A 12,962-nucleotide genomic window follows, 5' to 3' on the forward strand; every position below is an offset into this window, starting at 1 on the left:
AGAGTACAGTATAGAATCAGAGATCAGTATAGAATCAGAGTACAGTATAGAATCAGAGTACAGTATAGAATCAGACTACAGTATAGAATCAGAGATCAGTATAGAATCAGAGTACAGTATAGAATCAGAGTACAGTATAGAATCAGAGATCAGTATAGAATCAGAGTACAGTATAGAATCAGAGTACAGTATAGAATCAGACTACAGTATAGAATCAGAGATCAGTATAGAATCAGAGTACAGTATAGAATCAGACTACAGTATAGAATCAGAGATCAGTATAGAATCAGAGTACAGTATAGAATCAGACTACAGTATAGAATCAGAGATCAGTATAGAATCAGACTACAGTATAGAATCAGAGATCAGTATAGAATCAGAGTACAGTATAGAATCAGAGTACAGTATAGAATCAGACTACAGTATAGAATCAGAGATCAGTATAGAATCAGAGTACAGTATAGAATCAGAGTACAGTATAGAATCAGACTACAGTATAGAATCAGAGATCAGTATAGAATCAGAGTACAGTATAGAATCAGACTACAGTATAGAATCAGAGATCAGTATAGAATCAGAGTACAGTATAGAATCAGAGTACAGTATAGAATCAGAGTACAGTATAGAATCAGAGTACAGTATAGAATCAGAGTACAGTATAGAATCAGAGTACAGTATAGAATCAGAGATCAGTATAGAATCAGAGATCAGTATAGAATCGGAGTACAGTATAGAATCAGAGATCAGTATAGAATCAGAGATCAGTATAGAATCAGAGTACAGTATAGAATCAGAGATCAGTATAGAATCAGAGTACAGTATAGAATCAGAGTACAGTATAGAATCAGAGATCAGTATAGAATCAGAGATCAGTATAGAATCAGAGTACAGTATAGAATCAGACTACAGTATAGAATCAGAGATCAGTATAGAATCAGAGTACAGTATAGAATCAGAGATCAGTATAGAATCAGAGTACAGTATAGAATCAGAGATCAGTATAGAATCAGAGTACAGTATAGAATCAGAGTACAGTATAGAATCAGAGATAAGTATAGAATCAGAGATCAGTATAGAATCAGAGTACAGTATAGAATCAGACTACAGTATAGAATCAGAGATCAGTATAGAATCAGAGGACAGTATAGAATCAGAGGACAGTATAGAATCAGAGATCAGTATAGAATCAGAGTACAGTATAGAATCAGAGATCAGTATAGAATCAGAGATCAGTATAGAATCAGAGTACAGTATAGAATCAGACTACAGTATAGAATCAGAGATCAGTATAGAATCAGAGGACAGTATAGAATCAGAGATCAGTATAGAATCAGAGTACAGTATAGAATCAGAGTACAGTATAGAATCAGAGATCAGTATAGAATCAGAGATCAGTATAGAATCAGAGTACAGTATAGAATCAGACTACAGTATAGAATCAGAGATCAGTATAGAATCAGAGTACAGTATAGAATCAGAGATCAGTATAGAATCAGACTACAGTATAGAATCAGAGATCAGTATAGAATCAGAGTACAGTATAGAATCAGAGATCAGTATAGAATCAGAGTACAGTATAGAATCAGAGATCAGTATAGAATCAGAGTACAGTATAGAATCAGAGATCAGTATAGAATCAGAGATCAGTATAGAATCAGAGATCAGTATAGAATCAGAGATCAGTATAGAATCAGACTACAGTATAGAATCAGAGATCAGTATAGAATCAGAGTACAGTATAGAATCAGAGATCAGTATAGAATCAGAGATCAGTATAGAATCAGAGATCAGTATAGAATCAGAGTACAGTATAGAATCAGAGGACAGTATAGAATCAGAGTACAGTATAGAATCAGAGTACAGTATAGAATCAGAGTACAGTATAGAATCAGAGTACAGTATAGAATCAGAGTACAGTATAGAATCAGAGATCAGTATAGAATCAGACTACAGTATAGAATCAGAGATCAGTATAGAATCAGACTACAATATAGAATCAGAGATCAGTATAGAATCAGAGATCAGTATAGAATCAGAGTACAGTATAGAATCAGAGTATAGTATAGAATCAGAGTCTATTATAGAATCAGAGTACAGTATAGAATCAGAGATCAGTATAGAATCAGAGATCAGTATAGAATCAGACTACAGTATAGAATCAGAGATCAGTATAGAATCAGAGATCAGTATAGAATCAGAGATCAGTATAGAATCAGAGTACAGTATAGAATCAGAGTACAGTATAGAATCAGAGATCAGTATAGAATCAGAGATCAGTATAGAATCAGAGATCAGTATAGAATCAGAGATCAGTATAGAATCAGAGTACAGTATAGAATCAGAGTACAGTATAGAATCAGAGTACAGTATAGAATCAGAGATCAGTATAGAATCAGAGTACAGTATAGAATCAGAGTACAGTATAGAATCAGAGTACAGTATAGAATCAGAGTACAGTATAGAATCAGAGATCAGAATAGAATCAGAGATCAGTATAGAATCAGAGATCAGTATAGAATCAGACTACAGTATAGAATCAGAGATCAGTTTAGAATCAGAGATCAGTATAGAATCAGAGTACAGTATCTTCTTCTTCTGTGGATTGTATATGCCGGTTGCTCTAACACCACCAACTGGACTGGAGTGCGAACCTCAGTCCATCTTTCAGTCACCCACGTGGGAATATGCTCCGAAACACCAAAACGAGGGGAGTCACAAACAGAACCAAGTTGTATTTTAGCGCCTGGTGACGCAGAGGCTCGTTGACGCAAGCAGTTTAAATGAAATGAATATCGTGTATTTGTACTTTTTCTTTTTTTCCAACGCGAGCGTTATGCGCTCGTCTGCAGAGTGAGTCAGTTGTATTTCTGTCAAATTCACACAGTCCAGTCCCTTACATCATTCAACTGCCTGGTTTCAGTGATATAAAACCTTCAATTTAACTAAATGACGGAATGGGCCTTTAATAATGACCTGAAACTCTGTGATGGCTACTGGTTGTCCCACAACCAGTAGTAGTAGTAGTTTTCCCATCTTCTAACTCTGTGTACGTTCTTTGCCCTCCCTCCCTCTCTCTCTCTCTCTCTCTCTCTCTCTCTCACCCTCACCCTCTCTCTCTCTCACCCTCACCCTCTCTCTCTCTCACCCTCACCCTCTCTCCCTCCCTCCCTCCCTCCCTCTCTTCGTCAGGTGGGCTCTTTCTTCATGATCAACCTGTGCCTGGTAGTCATAGCGACCCAGTTTGCGGAGACGAAGCAGCGTGAGAACGCGTTGATGCGTGAGCAGCGAGCGCGTTACATGTCCAACGACAGTACTCTGGCCAGCTACAGCGAACCGGGATCCTGCTACGAAGAGATGCTGAGATATGTCTCACACCTCTACCGTAAACTGACCCGACGAGTACAACGCATGTACACAACCTGGCACAGGTAGGACGACGACAACAACAAATTCATTATTATTATTTCAACTTATTTTTGAAAGTCTTTTTAGTTTTCAAATATGTATTTACATATTATATACAGAGCCTTCGGAAAGTATTCAAACCCCTTGAATTTTTACACATTTTGTTTAAATTACAGTCTTATTATGGATGTCAGAAGGTGAATTCACCAATTTGTAAGTCGCTCTGGATAAGAGCGTCTGCTAAATGACTTAAATGTAAATGTTATTATAAAATTGATTTTATTTTTTAAATCTGTCAGCAATCTACATACAATACCCCATAATGACATGAAAGGAATTGTCTGTAGAGCTCCGAGACAGGATTGTGTCGAGGTACAGATTTTTTATTTTTTATTTTATTTTCACCTGGGGAAGGGTACCAAAACATTTCTGCAGCATTGAAGGTCCCCAAGAACACAGTGGCCTCCATCATTCTTAAATTGAACAAGTTTGGAACCACCAAGACTCTTCCTGGACCTGGCCGCCCGGCCAACTGAGCAATCGGGGAAGAAGGGCCTTGGTCAGGGAGGTGACCAAGAACCCGATGGTCACTCTGACAGAGCTCCAGAGTTCCTCTGTGGAGATGGGAGAACCTTCCATAAGGACAACCATCTCTGCAGCACTCCACCAATTAGGCCAGACGGAAGCCACTCCTCAGTAAAAGGCACACGACAGCCCACTTGGAGTTTGCCAAAAGGCAACTAAAGGACTCTCAGACCATGAGAAACAAGATTCTCTGGTTTGATGAAACCAAGATTGAACTCTATGGCCTGAATGCAAATGTCATGTCTGGAGGAAACCTGGCACCATCCCCACTGTGAAGCATGGTGGTGGCAGCATCATGCTGTGGGGATGTTTTTCAGCAGCAGGGAGACGAGTCAAGATCGAGGCAAAGATGAACGGAGCACAGAGACATCCTTGATGTAAACCCAACAGGACAACGACCCTAAGCACTTAGCCAAGAAAACACAAGAGTGGCTTTGGAACAAGTTTCTGAATGTCCTTGAGTGTCCCGTACTTGAACCCAACATCTCTGGAGAAACCTGAAAATAGCTTAGCAGCAACGCTCCCCATCTAACCTGACAGAGTTTGAGAGGATCTGCTAGAGAAGAATGGGAGAAACTCCCCAAATACAGGTGTGCCAAGATTGTAGGGTGAAACCCAAGAATACTCAAGGCTGTAATCACTGCCGAAGGCGCTTCAACAAAGTACTGAGTAAAGGATCTGAATACTTATGTAAGCGTTTTTAGTTTTTATAAATTAGCAAAAAATGTCTAAAAACCTGTTTTTGCTTTGTCATTACGGGGTATTGTGATGTCATTACGGGGTATTGTGATGTCATTATGGGGTATTGTGATGTCATTATGGGATATTGTGATGTCATTATGGGATATTGTGTGTAGATTGATGAGGGGGAAAAAACTATTTAATCAATTTTAGAAAAAGGCTGTAACGTAATAAATTATGGAATAAGTCAAGTGGTCTGAATACTGAAGGCGCTGTATAACTTCCTGTTCTAGCTAACTCGTTGTAAAAGTGAATAAAACCCAGGATAAATTCAACTTCCTGTTCTAGCTGACTCATTGTAGTGAATAAAGCCTAGGATAAGTTCAACTTCCTGTTCTAGCTGACTCGTTGTAGTGAATAAAACCCAGGATAAATTCAACTTCCTGTTCTAGCTGACTCGTTGTAGTGAATAAAGCCTAGGATAAATTCAACTTCCTGTTCCAGCTGACTCGTTGTAGTGAATAAAGCCTAGGATAAATTCAACTTCCTGTTGTAAAAGTGAATGAAGTTGTATTCGTCCTGCTTCCTGTTTACTGATTACATGTGCGTCAGTAAGCGTCGTAAGAAGGTGAACCCTAACGGAGGAGGAAGTGGTCCGGGGGTCGGCCGCAGAACATCCGGAAACGCCCCCTGGCTCCGCCCCGTACACAACCTGCTGCAGCATCACCAGCGCCACCACTGTCGGCACAGCAACGGAGGACACACCGCCGTAGCAACAGGTTCGTAGACTAGACCCGTAAACAAACAAACTGTGCAGTCAGACGTTAGACGGCTGTCAGATGTGTTGTTAAATACCTAACCGGGCGTTGTGAGATCTGCCGTTTGCTGCAACGTTGTCGGCGGAGCAACACGACCAGATTATTGTTCTCGGGGTACAAACGTGGCCGTGTGCAATACAGAGGGAATATGGACGTAGATCTTCACTAAGAGATTATACTACAGTGGTGTGGAATATGACTGTGGATTATACTACGGTGTGGAATAGGACTGTGGATTATACTACAGTGGAATAGGACTGTGGATTATACTACGGTGGAATAGGACTGTGGATTATACTACAGTGGAATAGGACTGTGGATTATACTACAGTGGAATAGGACTGTAGATTATACTACAGTGGAATAGGACTGTGGATTATACTACAGTGGAATAGGACTGTGGATTATACTACGGTGGAATAGGACTGTGGATTATACTACGGTGGAATAGGACTGTGGATTATACTACAGTGGAATAGGACTGTGGATTATACTACAGTGGTGTGGAATAGGACTGTGGATTATACTACGGTGGAATAGGACTGTGGATTATACTACAGTGGAATAGGACTGTAGATTATACTACAGTGGAATAGGACTGTGGATTATACTAGAGTGGAATAGGACTGTGGATTATACTACAGTGGAATAGGACTGTGGATTATACTACGGTGGAATAGGGCTGTGGATTATACTACGGTGGAATAGGACTGTGGATTATACTACAGTGGAATAGGACTGTGGATTATACTACGGTGGAATAGGACTGTGGATTATACTACGGTGGTGTTGAATAGGACTGTGGATTATACTACGGTGGTGTTGAATAGGACTGTGGATTATACTACAGTGGAATAGGGCTGTGGATTATACTACGGTGGAATAGGACTGTGGATTATACTACAGTGGAATAGGACTGTGGATTATACTACGGTGGAATAGGACTGTGGATTATACTACGGTGGAATAGGACTGTGGATTATACTACGGTGGTGTGGAATAGGACTGTGGATTATACTACAGTGGAATAGGGCTGTGGATTATACTACAGTGGAATAGGACTGTGGATTATACTACAGTGGAATAGGGCTGTGGATTATACTACAGTGGAATAGGACTGTGGATTATACTATGGTGGAATAGGACTGTAGATTATACTACGGTGGTGTTGAATAGGACTGTGGATTATACTACAGTGGAATAGGACTGTGGATTATACTACGTGGTGTTGAATAGGACTGTGGATTATACTACAGTGGAATAGGACTGTAGATTATACTACGGTGGTGTGGAATAGGACTGTAGATTATACTACGGTGGTGTTGAATAGGACTGTGGATTATACTACAGTGGAATAGGACTGTGGATTATACTATGGTGGAATAGGACTGTAGATTATACTACGTGGTGTTGAATAGGACTGTGGATTATACTACGGTGGAATAGGACTGTGGATTATACTACAGTGGAATAGGACTGTGGATTATACTACAGTGGAATAGGACTGTAGATTATACTACAGTGGAATAGGACTGTGGATTATACTACAGTGGAATGGGACTGTGGATTATACTACGGTGGAATAGGACTGTGGATTATACTACGGTGGAATAGGACTGTAGATTATACTACGGTGGAATAGGACTGTAGATTATACTACGGTGGAATAGGACTGTGGATTATACTACAGTGGAATAGGGCTGTGGATTATACTACAGTGGAATAGGGCTGTGGATTATACTACAGTGGAATAGGACTGTAGATTATACTACGGTGGAATAGGACTGTGGATTATACTACAGTGGAATAGGACTGTGGATTATACTACGGTGGTGTGGAATAGGACTGTAGATTATACTACGGTGGAATAGGACTGTGGATTATACTACAGTGGAATAGGACTGTGGATTATACTACGGTGGTGTTGAATAGGACTGTGGATTATACTACAGTGGAATAGGACTGTGGATTATACTACGGTGGAATAGGACTGTGGATTATACTACGGTGGAATAGGACTGTGGATTATACTACAGTGGTTTGGAATAGGACTGTGGATTATACTACGGTGGAATAGGACTGTGGATTATACTACAGTGGAATAGGGCTGTGGATTATACTACAGTGGAATAGGACTGTGGATTATACTACGGTGGAATAGGACTGTGGATTATACTACAGTGGAATAGGACTGTGGATTATACTACGGTGGAATAGGACTGTGGATTATACTACGGTGTTGTGGAATAGGACTGTGGATTATACTACGGTGGAATAGGACTGTGGATTATACTACAGTGGTGTGGAATAGGACTGTGGATTATACTACGGTGGAATAGGACTGTGGATTATACTACAGTGGAATAGGACTGTGGATTATACTACAGTGGAATAGGACTGTGGATTATACTACAGTGGAATAGGACTGTGGATTATACTACGGTGGAATAGGACTGTGGATTATACTACAGTGGTGTGGAATAGGACTGTGGATTATACTACGGTGGAATAGGACTGTGGATTATACTACGGTGGAATAGGACTGTGGATTATACTATGGTGGAATAGGACTGTGGATTATACTACGGTGGAATAGGACTGTGGATTATACTACGGTGGAATAGGACTGTGGATTATACTATGGTGGAATAGGACTGTGGATTATACTACGGTGGAATAGGACTGTGGATTATACTACGGTGGAATAGGACTGTGGATTATACTACGGTGTTGTGGAATAGGGCTGTGGATTATACTACGGTGGAATAGGACTGTGGATTATACTACGGTGGAATAGGACTGTGGATTATACTATGGTGGAATAGGACTGTGGATTATACTACATTGGAATAGGACTGTGGATTATACTACAGTGGAATAGGACTGTGGATTATACTACGGTGGAATAGGACTGTAGATTATACTACGGTGGAATAGGACTGTAGATTATACTACAGTGGAATAGGACTGTGGATTATACTACAGTGGAATAGGACTGTGGATTATACTAGAGTGGAATAGGACTGTGGATTATACTACGGTGGAATAGGACTGTGGATTATACTACGGTGGAATAGGACTGTGGATTATACTACAGTGGAATAGGACTGTGGATTATACTACAGTGGAATAGGACTGTGGATTATACTACAGTGGAATAGGACTGTGGATTATACTACGGTGTGGAATAGGACTGTGGATTATACTACAGTGGAATAGGACTGTGGATTATACTACGGTGGAATAGGACTGTGGATTATACTACGGTGGAATAGGACTGTGGATTATACTACGGTGTGGAATAGGACTGTGGATTATACTACAGTGGAATAGGACTGTAGATTATACTATGTGGTGTGGAATAGGACTGTAGATTATACTACGGTGGAATAGGACTGTGGATTATACTACAGTGGAATAGGACTGTGGATTATACTACAGTGGAATAGGACTGTGGATTATACTACGGTGGAATATTGCTGTGGATTATACTACAGTGGAATAGGACTGTGGATTATACTACAGTGGAATAGGACTGTAGATTATACTATGTGGTGTGGAATAGGACTGTAGATTATACTACGGTGGAATAGGACTGTGGATTATACTACAGTGGAATAGGACTGTAGATTATACTATGTGGTGTGGAATAGGACTGTAGATTATACTACGGTGGAATAGGACTGTGGATTATACTACAGTGGAATAGGACTGTGGATTATACTACAGTGGAATAGGACTGTGGATTATACTACGGTGGAATATTGCTGTGGATTATACTACAGTGGAATAGGACTGTGGATTATACTACGGTGGAATAGGACTGTGGATTATACTACGGTGGAATAGGACTGTGGATTATACTACAGTGGAATAGGACTGTGGATTATACTACAGTGGAATAGGACTGTGGATTATACTACAGTGGAATAGGACTGTGGATTATACTACGGTGTGGAATAGGACTGTGGATTATACTACAGTGGAATAGGACTGTGGATTATACTACGGTGGAATAGGACTGTGGATTATACTACGGTGGAATAGGACTGTGGATTATACTACGGTGTGGAATAGGACTGTGGATTATACTACAGTGGAATAGGACTGTAGATTATACTATGTGGTGTGGAATAGGACTGTAGATTATACTACGGTGGAATAGGACTGTGGATTATACTACAGTGGAATAGGACTGTGGATTATACTACAGTGGAATAGGACTGTGGATTATACTACGGTGGAATATTGCTGTGGATTATACTACAGTGGAATAGGACTGTGGATTATACTACAGTGGAATAGGACTGTAGATTATACTATGTGGTGTGGAATAGGACTGTAGATTATACTACGGTGGAATAGGACTGTGGATTATACTACAGTGGAATAGGACTGTAGATTATACTATGTGGTGTGGAATAGGACTGTAGATTATACTACGGTGGAATAGGACTGTGGATTATACTACAGTGGAATAGGACTGTGGATTATACTACAGTGGAATAGGACTGTGGATTATACTACGGTGGAATATTGCTGTGGATTATACTACAGTGGAATAGGACTGTGGATTATACTACAGTGGAATAGGACTGTGGATTATACTACAGTGGAATAGGACTGTGGATTATACTACGGTGGAATATTGCTGTGGATTATACTACAGTGGAATAGGACTGTGGATTATACTACAGTGGAATAGGACTGTGGATTATACTACAGTGGAATAGGGCTGTGGATTATACTACAGTGGAATAGGACTGTGGATTATACTACAGTGGAATAGGACTGTGGATTATACTACAGTGGAATAGGACTGTGGATTATACTACGGTGTGGAATAGGACTGTGGATTATACTACAGTGGAATAGGACTGTGGATTATACTACAGTGGAATAGGACTGTGGATTATACTACAGTGGAATAGGACTGTAGATTATACTACAGTGGAATAGGGCCGTGGATTATACTACAGTGGAATAGGACTGTGGATTATACTACAGTGGAATAGGGCTGTGGATTATACTACAGTGGAATAGGACTGTGGATTATACTACAGTGGAATAGGACTGTGGATTATACTACAGTGGAATAGGACTGTGGATTATACTATTTATGAGTCGTTGTACCTGAAACTAAAGGATTGTACTTTTTACCTCAATCTAATGTTCATGATGATTTGAATAGGTCTTTACCTCAATCTAATGTTCATGATGATTTGAATAGATCTTTACCTGAATCTAATGTTCATGATGATTTGAATAGATCTTTACCTGAATCTAATGTTCATGATGATTTGAACAGGTCTTTACCTGAATCTAATGTTCATGATGATTTGAATAGGCGTTTACCTGAATCTAATGTTCATGATGATTTGAATAGATCTTTACCTGAATCTAATGTTCATGATGATTTGAATAGATCTTTAACTGAATCTAATGTTCATGATGATTTGAATAGATCTTTACCTGAATCTAATGTTCATGATGATTTGAATAGATCTTTACCTGAATCTAATGTTCATGATGATTTGAATAGGTATTTACCTGCCGTGAAAAGATGTCTGACTAACATTCATTAATTAAATCAACATAATGACTCCTACAGGTGGGGAGGAGCTGGAGATGAGGTCACTTTCTGTCCCGGGTCGTGACCCTTCTGTGACCCCTGGGCTGGGGTCGTCTCTCCTGGGTCGTCTGAACGGAGGGATGAACTACCCCACCATCCTGCCCTCCTTCGTCTGCAGCTACCGCAGCTGCACCCCCACAGACCCCCACAACCCCCTCCCCTCACACCCCCACAAGCCCCTCCCCACACAGCCTCACATCCCCACACACCCCCACAACCCCCTCCCCAGACACCCCCACAACACCCTCCCCACAAGCCTCCACATCCCCCTCCCCACACAGCCTTACAGCCCCCTCCCCACACACCCCCACAGCCCCCAACCCACACAACCCCACATACCCCTCCCCAAACAGGCCCAGAGGCCCCTCCCCACACAGCCCTCGCCCCTCTCAGAAAACAGTCCGGACCCCCTCAGCAAGCTGCACCAACTCATGGGACAGCACAGTAAGAGCCATCTCTATCTATATATACACACAGTATTTCTATAGTAGAACTAGTAAGAACCATCTCTATATATACACAGTATTTCTATAGTAGAACTAGTAAGAACCATCTCTATAGATACACAGTATTTCTATAGTAGAACTAGTAAGAACCATCTCTCTATATACACAGTATTTCTATAGTAGAACTAGTAAGAACCATCTCTATATATACAGTATTTCTATAGTAGAACTAGAAAGAGCCATCTCTCTATATATACACGGTATTTCTATAGTAGAACCATCTCTCTATATACACAATATTTCTATAGTAGAACTAGTAAGAACCATCTCTCTATATACGCAATATTTCTATAGTAGAACCATCTCTATATATACACAGTATTTCTATAGTAGAACTAGTAAGAACCATCTATCTACATACAGTATTTCTATAGTAGAACTAGTAAGAACCATCACTATATACACAGTATTTCTATAGTAGAACTAGAAAGAGCCATCTCTCTATACACACAATATTTCTATAGTAGAACTAGAAAGAGCCATCTCTCTATATACAATATTTCTATGGTAGAACTAGAAAGAGCCATCTCTCTATACACAGTATTTCTATAGTAGAACTAGTAAGAACCATCTCTCTATACACAGCATTTCTATAGTAGAACTTGCTACCTCTGTTTCACTAGACAGGTATTTGGGCCAGGTTCCCGGACACAGATTGAACGTCATCCCGGACTAAAAGGCCTATTTTAATTGCGAATCTCCACTGATCCTTTTAGTTCAGTACTGCTGTTTCTGTCTGTAACACCACTTACAGTCCTGACAGGAAATCCATGCTTCAAATGCTGGAGGCATTAGTGAATACATAGGAGAGGGGAGGGAAGGAGAGGGGAGGAGAGGAGAGGAGAGGAGAAGGATTGAGGGAGGAGAGGAGAGGAGAGGAGGAGAGGAGAGGAGAGGGGAGGGGAGGAGAGGAGAAGGATTGAGAGAGGAGAGGAGAGGAGGAGAGGAGGGAGAGGAGAGGAGAGCAGAGGACAGGAGAGGAGAGGGCATGGGAGGGGAGAGGGAGGGGAGGAGAGGGGGAGGGGAGAGGGAGAGGAGAGGAGGAGAGGAGAGGGGAGGAGAGGAGAGGAGAGGATAGGAGAGGGGAGGAGAAGAGAGGAGAGGGAGAGGGAGAGGGAGATGGAGAGGAGAGGAGAGGAGAGGAGAGGGGAGGGATCAGACCTGAACCGCGAGGTCAGCATAGAGCCGATTCTCAGTCTGTCTTCCTCGTCACATCATTCTGTTTATTCAGGACATTCATTCCTTAGCTACCAGGAAGACAGGAAGACCAGCCTCACGTCAGTCCTCCAGGGTCCGTGTCCCCAACGGCACACTAGTCCCTATGTAGTGCACACC

General features: G+C 40.9%; 1 protein-coding gene across 4 annotated transcripts in view; it reads left to right on the plus strand.

The window, feature by feature from the left end:
* The window catches only part of LOC135536001 (voltage-dependent T-type calcium channel subunit alpha-1H-like), a 123,463-nt gene that overhangs the window by 29,572 nt on the left and 80,929 nt on the right, over nucleotides 1-12,962 (plus strand). For all 4 annotated transcript variants that reach the window (XM_064962398.1, XM_064962399.1, XM_064962396.1 and 1 more), the window contains exons 7-9: nucleotides 3,190-3,428; nucleotides 5,284-5,450; nucleotides 11,101-11,565. In XM_064962398.1, coding sequence (XP_064818470.1) covers nucleotides 3,190-3,428; nucleotides 5,284-5,450; nucleotides 11,101-11,565 — 871 coding nt within the window. The remainder of the gene's footprint in view (nucleotides 1-3,189; nucleotides 3,429-5,283; nucleotides 5,451-11,100; nucleotides 11,566-12,962) is intronic.

The sequence above is a fragment of the Oncorhynchus masou genome, unplaced genomic scaffold (genome assembly GCF_036934945.1).
Source record: "Oncorhynchus masou masou isolate Uvic2021 unplaced genomic scaffold, UVic_Omas_1.1 unplaced_scaffold_543, whole genome shotgun sequence".
NCBI classification, from domain to species: Eukaryota; Metazoa; Chordata; class Actinopteri; order Salmoniformes; family Salmonidae; genus Oncorhynchus; species Oncorhynchus masou.